The sequence below is a fragment of the Octopus sinensis genome, linkage group LG14, assembly GCF_006345805.1.
Source record: "Octopus sinensis linkage group LG14, ASM634580v1, whole genome shotgun sequence".
NCBI lineage: Eukaryota > Metazoa > Mollusca > Cephalopoda > Octopoda > Octopodidae > Octopus > Octopus sinensis.
This window is the reverse complement of record NC_043010.1, coordinates 58,920,640-58,945,063: the sequence shown is the minus strand read 5'-3', so window position 1 is coordinate 58,945,063 and position 24,424 is coordinate 58,920,640. Positions and strand designations below refer to the sequence as shown.

The following is a 24,424-nucleotide window of genomic DNA, read 5'->3' as shown; positions in this document are numbered from 1 at the left end:
GTTTGATCTGTCATTGTGGCAGGCTCCTCGACTCCACGGGCCTCTACAGCCTTTCTTGCCACCTGAATGCTGGTCGCTTTGCACATCATGTGGAGTTGAACCTGATACTCAAAAGGAGCTTGGCCCAGGTAAACATCCCCTCCATCTTGGAACCATCTGGATTGTCCAGATGTGATGGGAAGAGACCTGACTACCTCACCCTGTGCCCCTGGTCGCAAGGCAGATGCCTTGTCTGGTATGTCACATTTAGCGACTCCTTTGCATCTTCTCATATCCTGGATGCTGCAGTCAGGGTGAGATCCACAGCTTCGGCAGCTGAGCAGAACAAAATCCTGAAGTACCACAACCTGTTGGCCAACTACATTTTCCATCCTGTGATGTTCGAGATCTTTAGTGGGGTCGGACCATTGACCATGAGATTCTTGTCTTCACTGGCAGCTACTACTGGTGTGCCCCAATAGTCATTAGAGAGGTTTCCCAGCAACCCCAAATTTTCAACCTAAGGTGGTGAATTATTTTTAACTTTTTTTCTTCTCATTCTTATGTATATATTTAAGTCTAATATAATAAATTCGTTGGTAAAATCGTTAAAAAAAATATACAATTAAATATGCAGAATTAAGCCCAGGCATTGTCTAACTTAATAGCACCACCTGACAGAATCTGTTAAGTCATTTTTAAGTCATGCTGTGTGGTATCAAAGTCCCTTCAAGTTGGAAGTTGTTAGCTGGGATGTATCCAGGTATAGATGTACCAGGCTTATCTGGTGTCCCTGGAAGGAATTTGTCCAGGTTTCATTTGAAGGTGATGGGAACATTTTCTTCCTTGATTTGTTTTGGAATAAGGTTAAATAGAGCAGGGCCTGTTGAGGAAAAGAAACTGTGTTACCCTGTATTTATGTGTTGTTAGCCTGAATTTTGCAGGGAAAGATTAAGGTGTTGCTCTTACGGTCATAATGTTGTTCTTTCTAATTCCTGGACTGGATGATGTGTTGAACAAAGCACTTCACTAAAAACCAGTCCAGTCTACTTAGGTGTAAATGAGTGACTTTGTGACAGACTGGTGCCCTGTTCAGGGGAAATATTATTATCTTGGTCACTTATACACCATGGAAAACGGGTCCTAGGATTCGGAACAGTAACATCTAAGGGTTGACAATGATGTATGGCATGGGGCTCTCAATTATGAGCTTAATGTTAATGTCATTTGGACAATAATGATGGTATGTGCTCTATATTGTGCTCACGGCGGCAATGGAGAGGATAAAGTTTCAGTGTTTTAAGGTCGTCCAAATAATGAAAATCAGTTGTGTCTTTTATATTTTGAATGATGATTGTCTGGGGTGACTCGATTCTTGTCATGTTTTGTTTGGGTATTCTAGGTATGGCTGTACAAAGGAGGGGAAAAGTGGGGGGATAATGATGTCTAGCTTTCTGATCTGGAAAGTTCTGAGAACCCAGGGGTTCATATGGCATAGTGATTTAGAGCACGGGCTACTAACCCCAAAATTCCGAGTTCAATTCCAAGCAGTGACCTGAATAATAATAATAACATCGAAAAATACCTTAGGAATGAGAACCCAGGTTCGAAATTTCCCCAAGACACCTGATGAAGGCTGAAGGGTATATCAGCCGAAACATTGTGTTTACAACAAACAAGATGAGAACAAATATCTGTCAAATGTAAATAACGTAAATAATGTACATAATTCCTCATCTCTTAAATATAGAACTGTATTATTGATTTTATTATTGAAGTGAGTACTGCAACTGAGATTGTTGCCAACAATTACCCCTAAGTTCCTGATATTATTGGATGTAACGTGTGGTTCTCTTGACTGAAGAAAGTTTCGTTCTTTGAGCACATTCTCTTCCCCAAACTGTATGAGTTCAAATTTCCCCCACAGCAGTATATTGTTTCTTTGCACCCATTGACTCATAATCTGTAGACCAGAATGAAGTTTTGTTCGGTCTCTTTTTCCCTTGATGAGATTTTTGAAACTTTGAGTGGTCTTTCATTTTTTACTGCACTTGATGACACTGAAGATGTCCTTTATATAGACTTTAAAGAGAAGTGGGCCCAAAACAGACCCTTGGGAAACATCACATGGGATACTTGCTGAAGTTTGAGTCGATTCTATCGATTACAACTTGTTGGGTTCTGTCCACCAGGAAATACTCGATCCAATGCAGCAGTTTACCATTGATTCCAATATGGGGTCATTTTAATGGTGGGATGTTGTGGTTGACTCTGTCAAAGGTTTTGCTGAAGTCAAGATATATAAGACCAGTGTTGAAGTCCATTCCCAAAACTTCAAGGATCTCATCAATGTGATGGTAAAAGCTTTGTTAGGTAGACTCGGTCTCAATGGAAAGAATACTCTGTGAAATTTAGGAGATTGTTACTTTCCAGGAAGCCAGTTATCCTTGATCTCATTATCTTTGCAAATGGTTTGATGAAATGGGAGCAGAGTGAAACTGGGTGAGTGTTAACTGCAGGAGAACTGTTCCCATTTCTGAAGACAGGGACGACAGATTGGGATAAAAAGTATTTTGGTATTTCGCCAAAGTCGAAAGATTTTCTCTTGCAGTTGGTTAGAAGGAGTGCAAGTTGGGTGTCTGCATCCCTTCAAGCACTGATGGGGAATCTATCAGAATCATTTGCCGAATAACATTTGTTTCATTCATTGCGGAGATGATGTCTGAGGCAGTGAATGTTAATATCAGAAAAGATATGTTAGGTGTTCAACTCAATCAAAATTAATGGGGTCCATGAAGACTATAACACACACACACACACACACACATTGAACTATGAAGGTTGCAAAGATGTAAATCACTTCAACCTGACAATTAATAAAAAATACTGCCTTGTTTCTTGTATTCGCTTCTTTAATATTATTACTGTGGCTAAACAATTATTATTATCATTATCATTATTATTATTATTACCTCGGCCTTAGCGAAGGCGGAAGTAATGTTTTCTGTTGCGCTTGCCGTCTGTAGATAAGATATCTCAAGAACTGATGGATGGATTCAGATGAAACTTTCAGAGATGTTTGGCCATGTACCTGGCACGAACTGATTAGATTTTGGGATCAATCCAATACCAGACAAGAATTCTGGATTATTTTTCTGTTTTCTTAACTTAATTTTTGAGAGGGGTTGGGTTCATTTTTAGTATTCTCATGCGTGAGAAGAGTCGAGTTTATTTCAGATATTCTCATTTAAAAAATTATCTTTGGCTAATCATTGAGAGGATGTTGGTGTTGCCTTGGTGGAGGTTTGTGCTCTCTGAGTGTTCTTGTTATTATTAGATTTTCTCCTTTCAATTTTGTTTCCATTTCTTGTCGAGTGTCCTCCCGACACCTGGGGCAAAGAAACTTACTGTATACATCAATAATCCATTAAAATAAACCCACCAGATTGTTCATTTACAAAGACAAGTTAAGTGAAAGAACGAAAAAGAAAATAGAAGAAAGCAAAAACCAAATCACACGGTGACATTGCTTTTCTCAATACGTGTCATATACCTGTTGAAACAATCTTTTGCACTTCTTGCATGGATGGTAAGCCAGGGGTCAGTCTCAGATCATTTTCATTTCCTTTTTTGATAATTCAAAGTGTTCCTACAATCACTGGTGATGCTACGTTTTTTTCGATTTCAATGAAGAAATTTTTATATTTTAAAGTCTTATCGAATTCTTTCACTGAGTAAATATAATACAGGAATATATATATATATAATAATATATATATAATAATATATAATATAATACAGGAATATATATATAATAATATATATATAATAAAGGAATACTCAGGTTGAGTGTTGCTTTTATTGTTTTGGTCTTTCACAACAATATTTGGTTTATTAGCTTTGGTGGTTTGGTCTGTGGGTACCGGAACGTCTCAAAGAATCGTTACATTTTCTCCTTCAGTTACAGCCTCAGGGTGGTGCTTATTGAAATTTTATCAACAGTTTTGGTTTTATAATGCTAACATATTAACCAGGGTAAATATTGGTCAACTCTGGTGTTAAAACTTTACAGCCAAAGATTAAGTGGTCCTCTCTTTAAATCTCATCATTGCAGAATTGGCACTTTTGGTTTGTTCCATTTTCCATCATATTGGTTTGGTAGTTCCGGATCAATAAGCTTTGATTTTGTACAGCTAAAATGAAGACTTTGTTCTTTGCCTTCATCCTTGAGCTCCGTTGATGGCTGTGCTTCTGGTCCACATCAGTTTGCTTGCTACGGGCCACATATTTTCCAGGCACAATTTTCTTCTCCTGCCTCTTCCTTGCAACAACAGTTGCTGCACTTCCATCATGCTGTTCCGCCTGGACATCCTGCATTGAACTCAAAAGCAAATTTCACGAGAGAATGAAGCATCTTACGCCTCTTGTGATCATCAATGAGCTTTACTATGTGGTTGTTGTTGTTGTTATTGCTGTTAGTTTAATAAATGTCACGTCTGTCCAAAACAGTTTTAAAACTTTCAAAACTGTGCCAATCAGCTGCTGTGTGTGGAACAGCTTGACCTTCAGCTTCAGGATGACCCCATCACACCATGTTTGGCAATTATGGTGCTATTGGTGCCGGAGTGAAGGTAGGTTTAGCACACTTTGAGATTTATTGCAAGATAAACAATGACGGATTTGGAAGACTGACGTGTTTGTGTGAAATTCTGCTTAAAATTGGGGAAAGCTGTTACGGAGACATTTCTAATGTTGCACGTAATGTCAGAAGTTGAGGCAGCAGGATGAGTTTTGGAGGAACATCCACTGAAGAGGATTCCAAGTCAGGCAGATCTTCCACAACGACAATGGATGGTGATGGCATGGCAATTGCTGATGTTGTGATTCGTGGAAACTACCGTCTGGCTGTCCGTGGAGATTGTAATGGAGGAGGTAACTGTAGAAGTTAGTACCAGGAAAAAAATTTAGGGATTCATCATGTGTCACATCTACTGACAAATGAACGGAAGACAATGCAATCATTGTCAACCACAAACCAATTTGATTGTTGAAATGGTGACCAAACATGGAGGAATAGATAAGATGTCGGAATGGCTAAGATGTAGGAATGGCTAAGATGTCGGAATGGCTAAGATGTAGGAATGGCTAAGATGTCGGAATGGCTAAGATGTCGGAATGGCTAAGATGTCGGAATGGCTAAGATGTAGGAATGGCTAAGATGTCGGAATGGCTAAGATGTCGGAATGGCTAAGATGTCGGAATGGCTAAGTTGTAGGAATGGCTAAGATGTCGGAATGGCTAAGATGTAGGAATGGCTAAGATGTCGGAATGGCTAAGATGTCGGAATGGCTAAGATGTCGGAATGGCTAAGATGTCGGAATGGCTAAGATGTCGGAATGGCTAAGATGCCGGAATGGCTAAGATGCCGGAATGGCTAAGATGCCGGAATGGCTAAGATGTCGGAATGGCTAAGATGTCGGAATGGCTAAGATGTCGGAATGGCTAAGATGTCGGAATGGCTAAGATGTCGGAATGGCTAAGATGTAGGAATGGCTAAGATGTAGGAATGGCTAAGATGTCGGAATGGCTAAGATGTCGGAATGGCTAAGATGTCGGAATGGCTAAGATGTCGGAATGGCTAAGATGTCGGAATGGCTAAGATGTCGGAATGGCTAAGTTGTCGGAATGGCTAAGATGTCGGAATGGCTAAGATGTCGGAATGGCTAAGATGTCGGAATGGCTAAGATGTCGGAATGGCTAAGATGTCGGAATGGCTAAGATGTCGGAATGGCTAAGATGTCGGAATGGCTAAGATGTCGGAATGGCTAAGATGTCGGAATGGCTAAGATGTCGGAATGGCTAAGATGTCGGAATGGCTAAGATGTCGGAATGGCTAAGATGTCGGAATGGCTAAGATGTCGGAATGGCTAAGATGTAGGAATGGCTAAGATGTCGGAATGGCTAAGATGTAGGAATGGCTTAGGACTAAGTTCCAACATGTTTTTAATACACCAGGTTTGACAGAAAAGACTGGTCTCTGTCTGTCTGTCTGTCTGTCTCTCTCACACACACATTGTACATATGCATATATGTATATGTATGTATACACATACGAGGTGGCATCAAAAAGTTCCTGGTCTAGTTATGTTTAATAAAATATAACTTATTTACCTAAGTTTTAACATCATCACCTTTGAAGTAGTCACCTTGCACAGCAATACACTGGCCCCAGCATTCCTGCCACTTTTGGAATCCGGCCTGGAAATTGTTTTTCATAAACGAGTCGAGGACCTTCTGCAATTCGCTCTGGATCTCAAGAACAGAGTTAAAACAGTGACCTTTGAGCTGCCTTTTCATCTTGGGGAAGAGATGGAACTCCACAGGTGCCTAAATCTGGTGAATAGGGCAGGTGCAGAAGTGGTACCATGTTGTTTTTTGGCAAGAAACTCATGAATGAGGAAAGTTTGGTGACAAAGTGCATTGTCATCATGAAGAATCCAATTCTTCACACTCCACAGAGAAGTGGTTGCTTTCACCAAATTTCCTCCCTCAAACGCTTCAAAATATTGCAGCAGGACTCTCTGGCCCTGGAGGTGGGGGGGGAATTCTTGATGTAAAATGGAGGATGATAAAACTAAAATTTGAGCATGCTCTTGATTGAGCTGAGGTTCTGTTGTACCTTCTTCGACCCTTGACATGAAGGATGGGTCACCAGCGACAATCGGTTGATGGAAATCTTGACAGACTCCAATGCGATGTTCTGTCTGTTCAGTGGTCAGCAGGGAAAGGGTTAAACTTGGCAGAGACATGCTGCATGTTCCATTCAGACGTTGGGTCTGACCCAAACTGTCCCAAACGACAGACCAACAACATCATCAATGCCGTTGATTGTCCTCCGACGATCTTCATGCACAAACTGAAGAATTTTCTCCATATTACTGGTGGTGGCACTCATGGAAGATCTTCCAGATTCTTCATAGTCTTCCAGGGACATTCTTTTGGTTTTGAAGCACCTGTACCACTTGAAACATTGCGTATGACCTATTGCCTCATTGCTGGAAGCTTTCTGAAGCCTGCTTAATGTCTCTGTAGCAGACATTGTTTAACACGAACATTTCATGCTGGTTCTTTATTCCAATTTCCTGTCCAAGACAAAAGTCGCAGACTACACCATGCACATGATCGCAAAACACAAATTTCACAATTTGCCAAGTAAACACAGCAATGTCACTCAGCACACTGCCTCATGAAGGTCACTGCCAGCTCTCACACTGCATATGCAACTGTGTGCTGCTATCTATTGGCTCACTACAGAAGTAGTCCGGGAACTTTTTGATATATGTATAAGCACACACACACGCACATATATATACATATACATATATAAATATATATATATATATATATATATATATATGTGTGTGTGGCTTTGGATTCATTTATGCTACAATTCTCATCATCATCATCATCACCATCGTTTAACGTTTGCTTTCCATGCTAGCATGGGTTGGACGATTTTGACTCTGGACTGGCAAACCAGATAGCTGCACCAGGCTCCAATCTTGATCTGGCAGAGTTTCTACAGCTGGATGCCCTTCCTAACGATGTGCATTTACATGCCACCGGCATGGGGGCCAGTCAGGTGGTACTGGCCAAGACCTCGCTCAAATCCTTTTACACATACCACTGGCACAGGTGCCAGTAAGGTGATGCTGGTAACGATCACGCTCGAATGGTGCCTTTCACGTGCCACAGGCATGGAAGCCAGTTAGCTGCTCTGGCAACGATCATGCTTGGATGGTGCTCTTAGCACCCTACTAGCACGGGGCACAAGTGCCAGTAAGGCGATGCTGGTGACGATCACATTCGAATGGTGCCTTTTATGTGCCACTGGCACGGAAGCCGGTTAGCCGCTCTGTCAACAATCACACTCATATGGTGCTCTTAGCACCCTACTAGCACGGATGCCAGTCATCGAATTTGATTTTGATTTTGATTTTGATTTCCCTTGCCTCAACAGGTCTTCCTTCACAAGCAGAGTTTAGTGTCCAAGACTTCTATTCCATGATCTTCTTTCAGTTGTATTTAACATTTTTTGTTGAGAAAATATCAAATGAAATGTTGAAATGTCTGTAAATTGTTGTTGGGAAAATAGTAATTCCTGCCAAGGTCAACTCAGCCAGTCATCGTTCTAAAACTTGATAAAACTAATAGTCTTCAGGTGGTGTTTGAATAATTTCCTTGATCATCCAATCCAATAATGACTGTAATGTGGCTGGACATACAGGACTCTAAAAGACAGGAGCGGACTCGCACTACATGTCCGACTCATGTTAGTTGACTCCTGTATAATGTATCTTTGATGCTGCCGGTTTTCGTTCCACGAGAAGTTTCTGTGTGCGGAATTGTTATTAACTGGGAGAATCTTGTGTAGATATTGGTTGTGAAATGGTTGGAAGGCCTTAATATGTTGACTGTATGAAGTCTGTGACACATACTCATGCAGAAGACTGTCTGGTAGATGGGGTCTTTGGTTCAGGTGGTCATTTAGAAAGATCCTTAGAAAGACTTCCACCCCTAACCCCATTTTCTCCCAAATTTGTATATTCAAAAAATTGTTTTTGCCAAAGACCCCCGTTTTCAAATACGGAGGTTCTGGAAAATTGCCAAAAATCAGCATTGTAAAATTCCCCCCCCCCCACTCCCCCCAAATTCTTCAATATTGACTGTTTCCCCAACACTAACCCTAACCTTAAAACCCCAACCGTAATCACAGAAGTGTTTTGAAATGTTTGTCCAAATCATAATGTCTGTATTTTTCTGCATATTTAGAAAACAACAAAAATTTTAAGATAAAATTTTACAAAAATTTTTGGAAATGTTTTTCAGAATTACAATCTCCGTATTATTCCGCATATTTTGGAAAAAAAAGAAAAAGATTTCTGAAAAAAGTAAGAAATGAAGGAAATGGTGGTAATTAAAAAATGCTGATTTTTGCCAATTTTTTTGCAGATCTGTATTCCCCATAACTGAAAAGTGGGGTGGGGTTGTGTCAAAAAAATTTCTTAAAAAGGATGTTTTTTTTTGAGGGGGACAGGCAGAAATCTTGCCAGATCCTCTATTTGTGCCTTTCAAAGGCCACCAAAGTTTATCTGAGATTATAATCTGCCACTTCCAGAGTTTAGTCACTGGAATCTATAGTGTCTCCAATGGAATGGGTTCGATCAGTCTCAGAGTCAAAGAGTGGCTTCTGTAGGGACCGAGGCGCTGTAAACATGAATGTCACCACAAAAACACTTTCAGGAGACATATGGAGAACAGCATCAGAACCACTTCATCACATTTGTGGACCAATGAAATATCTTTAGTCAATCACTATTTGAGGATCAATCTAAAGTTTTTAATACACTCATCACAGAACGTCTGTAGGGTTTCCTCAACCCTTTCGTTACCAACCCAGCTGAAACTGGCTCTGGCTCTGAGTACAAATGTCTTGTTTACATAAGTTTTGAATTAAAATCTTCCACCAAACCTTAGTCAAAATTTATGTTCCTAACACTAACTTAATGACGAGTAAGTTATTTTACTAAATTCTTTGTTATATTTAAAAGTAATTGAAAGAAACACAGAGCATCTCAAAATAAATACAGTAACGAAAGGGTTAAAAAGTTTTGTTGCCCATACCAGTTCCATAGAAGGACAATGGTGTGGGTGCCAGACCAGCTTGTCTGTTGGCTGTTGTGCATTTTAATATTTTCCTCTTCTTTGTGATCACAGTAACTTACAAGGAGAGAAAGGAAGGCAGGAATCATTGCCAACTTTTGACTTGATAGGAAACTTTTCGGCACCTAAAGCGTTACAGGTGACCATTAACCACAGATCTGAGCTGATTGTTTATGTACAACACACCGAAGACTGACTGCAGAGTTATCATCCCAGCAGTTGTTGAAGCTGATAAAAGAATGCCTCCAGCAATTGAGGTCGAGTGACCTGAAGACGTTTGCCAATGCCACAAAGCACATACACCACACACGCACACACACTCATGTACTCACCCGCATGCATACACGCATACATAAAGAGGAAAAGTAGGGGAGACAAGAGAAGGGGCCAATGCCAGTAATGTCTGAATATGGTAACTTGGCAGATTGTTTCATGGAGCAATCGGCTTTTCCCAACAATATAGCTTTCCCTAGTTTGTCTCCTTAGTTGTCTCAAAAGAATCCTTTTTCTCCTTAAAAGGGCCACAAGCACTGGTTATAGGAAATTTCGTCATAGACATTTTTGGAAAATTCTCCGTAAAAAGAAATAAATTACAGAAAAAAAAAAAGAAAAAGATTAGTAGTTTTCTTAAAATGACAACTTCGTCAATTAGAGAAAGGTAATTTCTTGAAAATCTGTTTTCTAGTTTACATTTTGCTTGTGGGACTCTTTTATGGTGAAATTTCTTGAGGTAAATTTTCTTATAGCAAAAATGTTTATGGTGAATTTTCCAGAGCCGCTGGCACCAGTGGGTTAAAAGATAATTGATAGAAGACTAATTAATTGATAGCATTGGATATTAGCAAATGATTATTGATTTTGCTAATAAAATGGTAGAACCTTCAGGAATGACACAAAAGCATGTCTTGTGGCAAAGGAATCCACGATAATGGCATCAGAGAGTGGACAGTGTCCTCTGGTTCTTGGAAAAAATGTCCTACCATCTGCTATTTAATTATCAAATTGATTGGTTCCAGAACAGACGCATATTGGTTTCAAATTTTGACACAAGACCAGTAATTTTGAGGCAGTGGTTAAGTCAATTGCACCAACCCCAGTACAGAACTGGTATTTATTTTATTGACCTCGAAAGGATGAAAGTTAAAGGTGATCTAGACGGAATTTGAACTCAGAACGTAAAGACAGACGAAATACCTATTTCTTTACTACCCACAAGGGGCTAAACACAGAGAGGACAAACAAGGACAGACAAACGGATTAAGTCGATTATATTGCCCCCAGTGCATAACTGGTACTTATTTAATCGACCTTGAAAGGATGAAAGGCAAAGTCGACCTTGGTAGAATTTGAACTCAGAACGTAGCAGCAGACAAAATACCGCTAAGCATTTTGTCCAACATACAAACGATTCCCCAAGATCAGATGAATATTGATGAAAATCAAACCCTATATCATTATTTTATCAATCTTGTTGGGGACTGAAAATCTAGCTGCAACGTTTAAGGGGCAGCAAAGTTCAAAGAACCTCAACCAATCCATGAACCTTCTGCAACAGGAAAGTCTACGGAGCCTCATTTTTTTTACACTCCTAATACGAGTGATGGCCATGGTTAGAATATTATCGATCTGAAGTTTTCTAGATCAGATCTGACCTAAGGCTGAGCCCCATTCCATCCATCTGCCATACCAAATGGCCATCTGGATGCTTTGACCAGTGACCTATTTATTTATACAATCCCAAATGGTGAACATTAGCGTCGTTAGGTACAGGTTTATAACAGAACACCACCGGTCACTTCAGTCGAGGTTATGAGGCAAAACACTGGCCCAAGGTGCCTTACAGAGGAATCGAACCTAGAACCAAGTGGCTGCAAAGTGAATGTCTTAAACATGCCACTACACCGTTTGAGCAGAAAGTAGATGGGACCAACGTTACGAGTGTTCAAACCCAAGCCCTGTATATATTCCCCGTGGGGTCTTAGATCCGTAGCTGGATACTTCTTTCCCATGACACAGGCCTTGACTAGGTTCAAGACCATTTTGTTACCCATATATGGAAGTCACCTGTCTTGACAGCTTGGTACCAGTGTCATCTCAGGGATTACTCTCACATTTCTGTCCAATCAATACCCTTTATTTAAGAACCCCGTGAGGATGAAGGGTAAAGTTGACCTGGGTAGGGCTTGAACTCACAACCTGAGTAGCCGGAACAAATATGGACACAGGGCTTGTAACTGGATGCTCTACTGACTCACACAGTTCAGTCTTTAAAAATATTACACTGGACTATGTACTTACACATAAACGCATAGACATATGCACACACACACACACAAACATACAGAAGCACATACACAATACACGCATAAACGTACGCAAAGCTACTGCACACACGCATTAAATATTATCGCGTCAGTACAACAACAGTTATCTCCCTTACATGTTGACACCGTTTCCCGTTCTTTCCAAGTTTTATCTCTGAGTTGGTTGTCAGCTGATTGGAACTGTTTATATCTCTCTACGCACTGAAGTCTCCAAGACATCTTCTGTGGTGGATGGGAATTGTGACATACAGGCTGAGGCAGCGAGACTGCAATAGATAGCCATCAATGTAGATAACGCTAGGGCTGTACCTTCATAGCCAGTCTGTCTGGTATTGTCCTTTCCACCAGTTCACCTGTTGACATCGTAAGTCCTCATGCTGGGAACTTTGGCTATTTCTTGCTGTATGTTCCCCTAGATCGCTCTAATTCGGTAGGAACAGGCTCACCTTGTGAAGGTTTTAGCTGAAACAGTCTTGGTACTAAATTGGAGGTTCGGGTTTTTCCTTGAGCATGATCGATCACCTAGAACCAGTGTCTGGGGAGGAGGGGCTGTATATGGTGTATCTGTATGTAAACACACACACACACACACGTGTGTATATCCGTGTATCTCTCCAGATCTATGTGTGCACGTGTTCTCTTCTGTTTTTGATTATTTAAATTCTTCGTCTGAGGAAGGAGCTGCTTTGTAACAAAAATACAAAACTCCACCATTGGAATGGAGATAACAAAAGCACATTTTAAACTTGAGAAAAATTTTGCATATTTTTACTGTTCGCCAACACTACACCTGACTTTCTCCTCTCCATACACACGCGAGCATGCATCTGACTCATACACTTTTCATTTCCCAGACACTTGTACATTAATGCATATGCTTTATACGCACTTTTGACAAGTTGTGGTGCACCTGAGCACTGTATTTGTAAGATGTGAGTCATTTGGCTGATATCTTTTCCTGAAAAGCCTAGCTTATCCAGATCGTCACTTAGGCATTTACCCACAGAATCAAGTGCACAAATTATTACTGGTATAAATGTGGGTTTATAATCTGGATACAGAATCTGAAAGCTTTGAAACAGCTGTCCACAGTTTCTGCTTGATTTTTCAGAGTGATATTAATCATGAGTAGGGCAGCTAACCTCTTTCACAGTTCATACATTTTCGTGTCTGTCCCAAACAACAATATCCGCTCTGTTATGCTTATATCTGACAGATATTCTAATGAGAATGTTCCACTGGTATTCTTTCTGCTTATATTTGTACACGTGTTCAATAACAGACGTTTCTCTATATTTATTCCTGGACACTCTGTTTTCTTGATTGCATTATATATATATACACATATTCTTTTACTTGCTTCAGTAATTTGACTGTGGCCATGCTGGAGCACCACCTTTAATTGAAAAAAAATCGACCTCAGGACTTATTTTTTGTAAGCCTAGTCTCTAGTGCCGAAGCGCTAAGCTAAGGGGACGTAAACACACCAACATCGGTTGTCAAGTGATGGTGGTGGTGGGGGACAAACACAGAAACATATACATGCACACACACACACACACACACACACACACACATATATATGTATTTCTATGGAGAATTTGCTCAGTAACTATTTAAAGGTCCTGGGATCACTTTTCTTGTTGATTTAGCATCAGTTATTTGATTAACGAGGTAGATTGTTGTGGGTTCCATCTTTGTAATTAGTGATTGACAAAGAGCCTCAGCCTTCGCTGATGGGAAAAACAAATTTGAGCAACACTCATGATTATATTTTACATATTCTTCAAACAACGCCGGCACCCGGCTCCTGCTGATAATGGGGAGAAGAGAATCTCTTGCGGTGCGATCCCTGTAATTAGAGCTCGACATGCCATTTATATATATACACTAGCAGTATCGCCCGGCGTTGCTCGGATTTGTAAGGGAAATAACTATATAAGCATTTTTAGAGAGTTACTTCCCTTATAGATGCCAATTCGGGCTTTCTTAGCCATTTCTGTTTTGGTGTCTTCAAGCCATGAAGTCGTTGTTCTAAAAGAACGCTGGTCTCCTTGACAACGCTTTACGACGTTGATTTCCTTACACTCCCTTCCCCACAGCTTCACGAGGGAGGGAAGAAGGGGGAGAAGCAACACAGGTGCAGCTGTGAGCGTCGACGCCAACTCCGCCGCCATCGACACACGAAAAAATATGCATTAAAATGGAATAAAAAATGATGTTAAATTATTTTTAAAATCGTAGACTCATCGTAGACGCGCGCTAATACCCAGACGGGCTCGATATGAATCACGACTATAAGATACCCGAATTTGGTTAAACTGCACCGCAAAATGTGGGAGTAGTTAGGAATCTAAATCGAAGGGGACAGACACTCACACAACTACAGTTTTATATATATAGATATAAAAAGGGCCATACGAAAGTGCATGTATAAATCTGCTACACAATTGTCTCTCTCTTGACCAATATGTACCAGCCATCGTCCAGTCTTGGTCAGCCCCATCATGACCTCATAATATATGAAGGGATCATCTATTTTCTTAAGGTACACGAATCTCTGATCTTTATGCTACACTGCATGCCCTTACTTTAATCTGTGGGATGGGGTCACTTCTTTCGCATTGCTGGTGGCAACAGAAAATACAAAGTGAGAGGACACAGCATGCATGCGTGCCGGAGGTGGTGAGTGTGTTTTAGCGATAGGTTGGAGGTTTCCGGCAACTTTCTTAACTGTATCTGACATTAGGGCAGGACTGGATTAAGACCCATAGAAGTCCTAAGCACATAAAAGATTTCGGTGCCCCCATATATATATATATATATATATATATATATATATATATATATATATATATATATATATATATATATATATAATATATATATATATATGTAATTCAAAATAGAAACAATAACAAACCATAAAATAATTTTTTTGTTTTTTGATTTTTTAAAATGAAGCAAAACTAACAATAAAATGGGAAAAATAATGTTTATTTTCATTTACTTCCACTTTATTTTACTTCAAAAGTTTTCTCCTACTTTTTTTAATTACAAAGTCTTTGATTAGATCCTGAAAATTAATCTTACGTAACACAAAAACTTTCAAAACTTCTATGCTTCCTGAGATTCGCCAACACTACACCTGATTTTCTCCCCTCCATACACATGGCAAGCATGTGTCTGACTCATACACTGTTCCCTTCCCAGACATTTGTACATTACTGCATATGATTTATATGCACTTTTGCTGAGTTGTGGTGCACCTGAGCACTGTATACAATAATTTCATTATTATTATAATTATTACTATTATTGAGTGAGAGAGCAGTGCATGCCATCAAAGTGATATTGGAGTAAAATATACAAAGCTCAATCTACCCATCATGACTACCCGTCTGATAAGGGTACACCAGGCACATGCATTACAACCATATGTGCATGACATGGTAATCTCGTATCAAGGTAAACAGCGCATGACCTTGCAGGTGGGGCCCAGTTAGAATTTTCTTCTGGTCAGGTAACCCATCCCACTCAAACGGTCCCTGATTAAGGGTTGTTTAAGGATGTTGAACAAAACACTCATGTTTCCAGAGGTGAATTATTCAAACCCCAAAGAATCCCTCTCAACACACGGCTATGATGCTCCCCCACTACTTCTGCTCATGATCAGAGATGCACATATTGTCAGCCACCATGAGACCTGCTCAACTGGTTAAAGTCAAACAACTGACAAGCAAATCTGTGGTATTGAGCAGAATATTTGCTGTAGGCCATCTTTTATTCCAAGACAAAACAATGTACATGATAACACTTCCAATCAGTTAAGATCAGAAGCCATGAGAGCCACTGCCTGGTACTGCATCAGGGCATTTATTATTATAATAATTATTATTATTATTGTTATTATTATTATATATTACATGTCTGCTTCTAGATTTAGTAGCCATGAAGCATTCTGAATATCATTTTAGCTGAAAGTGGTTTCTTTTGTTCTGGAAACCATTCCCCATTACTGTGGTGTCCCTGCTTGCATTGAGGCACTAAGCACGAGCTTATTCCACTTAACAGTCGATCCGGTGCAGCATCAGAGGGTTCAGATGATGCAAATAAAGGAGATGTGGCCAGTCAATTAATCTGACATGCGACTGGGTCCTGGACTAGAGTAGGGGATGAAGAGTCAGGGTTTAAACAGAAAAAAGATGTAGAGATACGATTGGTTTGGTTCAGTGATGAGAAAGATATGAAAGGTATATGGAGGAGGGGATGAAGCTAATTGCGGCGGACAGGTAAAGATGAGGAAAAATAATATTAGATGAGCAACTTGGAGATGGATGAACGAGAGGGAGTTGTGAATATTTTGATGGATGTGAAGAGGGGGATTTCAGAAACGGGTGAAGCAAGATTAAAATAATTTTTAAACGACGGGGGCCGAGGATATCGTTTAATAATGTACTGTGGGGATCGTTTGTACAGTTAGTCAAACTTGTATTAGAGATAAATCTTAGTAGTGTCAGATTAAGTGAGAACGGTTTCGAATTTTGGCACAAGGCCAGCAATTTCGGGGACGGGGCTAAGTCCATTCCATCGACCCCAGGACTCGACTGATACTTATTTTATCGACCCCGAAAGGATGAAAGGCAATGACGGACGAAATACTGCTAATCATATTGCCCCGCGGGCTAACGATGCAGCCGGCTCGCGACCATTTTTTTTCTTTCGACTTGATATTAAACTCAACAATCGGCGACTTGGAAGCTGGAATAATCAATATACAAGGGAGATAACCTTACAAGGGGAAATAACTTTAAGCAAGGGAGGCAATCACTGTACGACTCTACTGCATATCTTTACATCGTCTGAACCACTCTAATGGCATATTTTTCCTATAATATAAATGGTACAACGTTCCCATTTCACCTGCCAGAAAATAGCGCCTGTATCTCCATAGAAAAATCATATCACAATGTCTTAAAAAATGAACTACATTATATTTAGTTCTAAACATAGATCTAAACAGAAGAGGTTTTCAATCAGAAATTGCTTGGAGATAAATGACGGCCTACCTCCGCTCTCACACACACATTTATGTAGATTTTCACATCTTCACACAGACACATCTGCTTCAGTACATAAATGTGTCCGAGCACACTCATATATGCACACAATCACCGGAACATGCGCGCTCACAGACCCCCCCACCACCACACTTGCGCACATGCACTCGTACAATACGCGCGAACGTCCCACGCCTGTCTCCTTGTCTAAAGTATGGTCTTTATGTTTCCCATTTCAGAAATGTCAACACTGGTGAGCAGGAGCTGAGGAGATGAAGAGGCCTGAATCTCTGGTGATGCGGTTGGAACTCCTTCTGTTCTACTCCTTCTTCTTCTTCTTCTTCCTCTTCCCGGTGGCTCAGTCCGTTGATGTCACTTACCATTTGGAAGAAGAGAACAGTCCCAACAGCTACATAGGAAACATCGCTACCGATCTCTGGTTGCTAAGCAACGTTGCATCAAAGGACCACAGCCTGATATCGTTTGACATGCTCAAGCCACGAGACAGCATCACTGCCCAGTTGTTTAATGTGACCCACGAGGGAAAACTTTACGCCACACAAACTGTAGACGCCGAGAGTCTGTGTTTGTATAATACGGAATGCTACAAAATCCTCAAAATTGCTGTCCGTAAAGAGGGGTCGTTTATGAAAATATTAAAAGTCAAAGTCGTCATTGAGGATATCAATGACCAACGTCCCGAGTTCCCAGTGAAAAAAATTGACATCCAGTTTTCAGAAGATGACCGAAACGGTGTAGAGAGGTCAGTTCCCAGTGCAATTGATCGTGATGTTAGCATTCAGAATTCCAGAATAACATATGAACTTAGGAAGAATAATGAACCATTCTCTTTATCAGTTACTAAAAGAATGACTGGAAGTTCAAAGTTAGGAATTGTTTTGGATAAAAAACTTGACCGAGAAATGAACGCTAGTTATGTGGTTCAGGTTGTGGCCAAGAACAGCAAATTCCAGTTGAGGCAGAGCATCTTAAATGTACAAATATCGGTGACAGACGAGAATGATAACTTGCCTCTTTTCTCCAAAAACATTTATAACACTTCAGTGAACAATATCCATAAACTATGCCGACCCCTGATCGTGTTGTCTGCAACTGACCTGGATTCTGGTAAAAATGGTCAGCTGACATATCTGATCAGTACAGAAACTTCATTAGTTGCTAGGGAATATTTTCATCTTAATGAAACTTCGGGTGCAATTTATTTGAGCAAAAACTTTACGTCTAAACATAAAAAGACGTACAAATTGTTAGTAGAAGCCCGAGACAATGGAGACCCACCTCTCAGTTCAACAGCAATAGTATATATCCAGGTGGTAAACATAGAAAATAATCCACCAATTATTGATATTAATTTTGTGTCTCAGTTAAGCAGAAATGTGGGGGAGATTTCAGAGAAAATCAATATCGATAGTTTTATAGCTTATGTTAGTGTGAGTGATAATAACATGGGCAAAAATGGTGAAGTGAAGTGTGACCTACATCATGCTAAATTCCAGCTGTTGGATTTGGGGCCTAATGAATACAAAATGACATTGAAAAAACCTGTTGACAGAGAGATAAGGGATCACTACGATATTACCATTTCTTGCCAAGACAAAGGAACCCCTCCTTTACAAACTCTAAAGAAGTTTTCCATCAAAGTAATGGACGTTAACGATGTTAAACCAATGTTTAACAAAAATACTTTTAAATTTCTGACTTATGAAAATGGGAAACCAAACTTCCCCATTGGTTTCATAAATGCTACTGACCCCGATATGGGAGCTGGAGGTCAACTGACTTTTTCTCTGTTGAGTACCAGCAAACATGTGATACCATTCCAGATAACTGATTATGGTTTTATCTCAACCACTATACCACTGGATAGAGAACAACAAAATGTTTATAAGTTCCAAGTATTTGTCAAAGACAACGGGAATCCTTCATTAAATAACACAGCCAATGTGATTGTAGAAGTTTTAGATGAGAATGATAATGCCCCTTATTTTACCTTCCCTAGTTCGGACCCTTTCAGTTTAGATGTCCATTATCATCCCCAAAGTAAAAAAGAGATCACTATTTTAAGGGCTTCAGACAGGGACAGTCATATGAATTCATTTCTCAGATATGAAATACTCAAAGGAAACATCAAACAGTTATTTGCGGTGAACCCTTATACAGGGGTCTTATCATATTCTCGGACAGTTTACCAAAACGATGCTGGATCCTATCAACTGGAGTTTGCTGTAAAAGACAGTGGCACTCCTGTTCTGTCAGCCACTACAACTGTCTCTTTGACACTGACCGTTAGCAACAAGACATCTCCAGCACTGTCCACCGTCCAGTTAAAGTCTGATAAAATGATCAACTTAACTTGGGTCATTGTTATTGTCACATCTGCTGTGATAGTGTCGGTGGCGATCGTAGTGTCCATAACTCTGTGTGTGGTCAGATGTAACAACAACCGGAACAACCAGTATATCACGGAAATCAACTCCGACCGAGAAAAAAGCCATTATACATGCGTCACGAAGAAATCGGACACGCTAAACAGGAGTTCCAACGATATGATGGCCAGGAATACTCAGTTGATCGAAACTAAAGCCGAATTTTATCCTCAATATGAGTCACAAAGTGAATGGACCACATCGACCATTGACAAAAGACCTCAGTCAGTCCTGCTGGTAAGTTACACTTCACCATCTTTAAATTTACTGCCACATTTTGTAATTTTTTGAATTCATTCTGGTTGGTTCACTTTCTTTGTCTCATTAATTTATCACAACTAATTAGGACTTGAAATTAATTAGTGGAAGATCTAGCATTAGTATTGGTTAATCAAATAACTGGACTGTGCTGTAATTAGGAGACAACTTAATCAACTAGCAGATGGCACAGTCCATATAAATGTAAACAGGTACCATGTAGGGTGTAAAGGTTAGGAGTGGAAGTAGCTGCAGCACTATGAAATTGAAGAGTGTTTCATTAAGAAAGAGTCCTGAATTCAACTGTTCCATGGGAAGGGTTGAAACCAGAGGGAAAAACCATCTTAAGCTGATTGGTCCCGTGTGAGAAGATATATCTTAGGGATACACAATTGAGAGACACTATATGGTGGTAGTAGTATGACTGGTATAACACCACCTCACCACCAACACCAATAACATAGAATAGGCCTACAATTAAAGGCGTTCTAGGCATGACCCTCTCCTCTTTTTGTAGAATTATAAACATTATAAAACAGATATTTCTCTTGACAGCGGTCTAAGGGTGATTTGGTTGACCTTTCTAGCAGATCTAGTGACCCTGTGATGACTCTTTCATTGGTCAGCATTAGTGGAGTATTTGATTATGCTGCTGTTGTTGTTGTTGTAGTCGTAGTTCAAGTGACAGCCACTGCAGCAGAAACCTTCATTGTGCAGAATACTCTCAACTCTCTCACGGGATATGCTAACAGCATTGGCAATTTGATTTGTAGTCACTTGCCTCTCATACATCACCACAGGATGGATTCTATCCATGCTATTCTCGGTGGTGGCAGTTGCCAGACATCCAGAACTTGGCTCATCTTCAAAACGCCCCTTTCCCCTCCGAAATTAAACTGCCCACTTTTGCACTGTTGATAAAACTGGAGCATCATCCCTTAATGTAGCAACCATATCAGAATGAACGTCCTTGAGGGCTAAACCCTTTTTCTGCAGGGACTTGATAACACCAAGATACCAAATTTTATCCATTTTCAAAGGAACATCGATACCAGTTTCTTTTGAAGTCGTCTTTGAACTGTCAGATGTTTACATGGGAAGAAACAATACAGTTATCAATAAGAAGAATTGAAATTCACGTATGCAAGACTTAATACCTCTGGCATCACTCCTTCAAAGTCACCCGACGAACTTTTCAGCCTGTCTTCGTACAATGGGCCAATCTCTATTCTAAGAAGCTCGCGAGTGATATGAGGAAGGTTTGGCTGCTATTTTTAGCAGGTTATTATTACTCTATATGCGGATTGTCTGTGAGTTAGGAGAGTGTAACGAGGTATGTTGTTTATGAGTGTGTGTTGGCTTAATTAATAAGACAATTAATTGATGTAGGTAACGAATATATATTAATTAATAATGTGTGTTAATGTCGGTGCCGTATGAAAAACTAACCGTCCTTTTATTTGATGTGTGGAACGGGTTCGTCTCGGTGCAATTAACCGAGTAATTAATAACAGAATATTAACCTGGTTCTAATTATTGGCAATATTTCCAATGTTGAAGGCGGCGAGCTGGCAGAATCGTTAGCACGCCGGGCGAAATGCTTAGAACGTCAGCAGCTACGTTCTGAGTTCAAATTCTGCCGAGGTCGACTTTGCCTTTCATACTTTTGGGGTCGATTAAATAAGTACCAGTTTACGCACTGGGGTCGATGTAATCGACTTAATCCGTTTGTCTGTCCTTGTTTGTCCCCTCTGTGTTTAGCCCCTTGTGGGTAGTAAAGAAATAGGTATTTCGTCTGTTTTTACGTTCTGAGTTCAAATTCCGCCAAGGTCGACTTTGACTTTCATCCTTTCGGTGGGGGTCAATAAATTAAATACCAGATGCGTATTGAGGTCGATCTAATCCCTCCCAAAATTTCGGGCCTTGTGCCTACAGCAGAAAAGAATATTTCTAACGTTAGAAACGCTGAAAAATTGAAGGGGAAAATATTATGGGTTGCCTCCCTTACATTCTTAACAAAATCGTTAACTTCTGGTTTTGAGATTCAACCTCTCCCGAGTAAGTTCTACATTGAGTTGTTCCCCTTGCCTCTCTCAGTTAATCTGAAAATTTCATCAGCGTTCAACAATGTTTACTTCTAAATAAAGCTAGAGTTTTAATTGCAGAACTCTCTTCTAACCAGGGTAGCACCGTTCTGTAACAGTTTACTGCCGATATACTTTAATGAATATCTTTATGGATAAGTCAAACGAAACGAGTAAGAGCTCACGACTTCTTGTTATCCTGTCTGAAGCAACAAAGAAAGAAAGAGATGTTCTCAGAAAATAAACCCTTTCCCTCTAGAAATTGGATTTCCCTAAAGACAGCCAAGGACCAGGTGATGGCGTTAAAGAAGGCGATAGACGAACTCTATTAATTGCTATTCTGTGCTTTATTTCTGGTATTGAAAACTAGAAACGTTCCAAATGATAGCTTAGAGTCACTCACTGTATGAAGTGGGGTAAAGGCGGCGAGCTGGCAGAAAGGTTAGCACGCCGGGCGAAGTGCTGAGCGGTATTTTGTCTGCCGTTACGTTCTGAGTTCAAATTCCGCCGAGGTCGACTTTGCCTTTCATCCTTTCGGGGTCGATTAAATAAGTACCAGTTACGCACTGGAGTCGATATAATCGACTTGATAATCCGTTTGTCTGTCCTTGTTTGTCCTCTCTGTGTTTAGACCCTTGTGGGTAGTAAAGAAATAGGTATTTCGTCTATCTTTACGTTCTGAGTTCAAATTCCGCCGAGGTCGACTTTGTCTTTCATCCTTTCGATAGGGTCAATAAATTAAGTACCAATTGCGTACTGGAGTCGATCTAATCGACTGGCCCCCTCACCAAAAATTTCGGGTCTTGTGCCTAGAGTAGAAAAGAATGTATGAGAGGGGTGAATTTATAATTCTATATTATTGAAGACTAAGTTGTAGGTTTAAGGTCACAGAACCGGGGGGACATTGGTGTTGTTGGTGGGGGTGGAGGTGTTGGAAATGGTATCATAGCTTTGTGGTTAAGTAGGTTTTTATAGGGTGGTGGTTCCCAGTTTGATTGCAGTGCCCGGCCCTTTGGCCCTTTGAGTTTCATGTGTGGAACTTTGGCTCTTCTACTTTAATCTCGACTTCAATAAACAATTGTAGGAGAAATTTATTAAACAGAAATGGTGTTCAGAGCCATCATTTACAGACATACACACATACATACGTACATACATACATACACGCACTCATACATTCATACAGACATACATATACACATACATACATGCACACACACATACATGCACGCATACATACATACATACATAATGCATACACACACACATACCTGATGGTTGCAACCCAATTTTGAGCAATGCTGTTGCTTGTTTGTTCTCTTAAACCTGAACAGCACAAATATGGCTTCTCTTGGCCCTGCTGGGGACCCACACTGTTTCGCCCACACACGACACATGCCCTCATTCCTTCATTGAAATTTTCATTAAGTGTTTTGCCCTTTCCAGTCACAACCAACCATTGCACGCAGCACACAATAAAGATATGTTGAAAAACATCACGCAATGGCATGCCTGAAGCTTTTTAGAATGAGGAAAGGCCTTGCATAGGGCCAGTCCCACTCTGTAAACAATGCATTCATTTGCCCCCAAAATAAGAATCAGTTTACTTCCTTAGATACGAATGAAGTCTGAGGTGTTACAGTTTACCTTCTCCTCATAAAAGATGAGGGTTCCTCACACCTAGAAACTCATTTATACCTATTACACTTGAAATTATAAATATAAATACTTTTAATAATTGATTATTAAATATAAATACATAACAATTGCGGCGTGGAAGGTGTTTATAAGCCACTTAAGAAACACACAAAAACCGTTAGATTCACTTCAACATTTAAATATAATTTGTCAAAATATTTTCTTCGCTTTGAGACCGCGACCTGTTCACTGACAAAATTCCGAGATGCAGCACGGAATTTTGTCAGTGAACAGGTCGCGGTCTCAAAGCGAAGAAAATATTTTGACAATTTATATTTAAATGTTGAAGTGAATCTAACGGTTTTTGTGTGTTTCTTAAGTGGCTTATAAACACCTTCCCCGCTGCAATTGTTTTCGTTTCAGCACACGATCTCAGATCAGGTCACTTGCTATGCAAGTACATTTTATAAAAACATAAAAATTTAGTTAATAAATAACATAAATTTGTCAAATTTAAATTACTATATTGTTTGTACTTTTTACATGCCTCAACTGCTGGATGACAATTTATTCCACTGAGTTCAGCTGTCATTGATAGGTTTTGTTTTCCATCCTGTGACATGTCCAACAAAAACCACCATCCATACCTAGCAACCTTGATTGGGTTGACAGGGTGTAATATAGTAAGGGAAAGAAGTATCAGTCTCAGACGATTTAAGAAAGTGATAATGACGAGTATTTGTATAATTGATAGAGAGAATCTCATTAGTACTGTTTGATACAACAGTTAGCTGTGAGATTTGGAACTTCATGTTCAGTATATGTTATATTTTATTGGAGAAGCCACTAGTAAGCAGGGTTTAGTCATAATAAAGTGTAAGGATATTAAATATGTCTGCATTAGCAAACAG

At 39.9% G+C, this 24,424-nt stretch overlaps 1 protein-coding gene across 1 annotated transcript in view; it reads left to right on the top strand.

The window, feature by feature from the left end:
- LOC115219378 (protocadherin-18-like) overlaps nucleotides 1-24,424 on the top strand; it is a 91,376-nt gene that overhangs the window by 20,375 nt on the left and 46,577 nt on the right. The window contains exon 2 of the mRNA XM_029789539.2: nucleotides 17,326-19,770. Within this exon, the coding sequence (XP_029645399.2) occupies nucleotides 17,359-19,770 (2,412 nt within the window). The 5' untranslated portion in view covers nucleotides 17,326-17,358. The remainder of the gene's footprint in view (nucleotides 1-17,325; nucleotides 19,771-24,424) is intronic.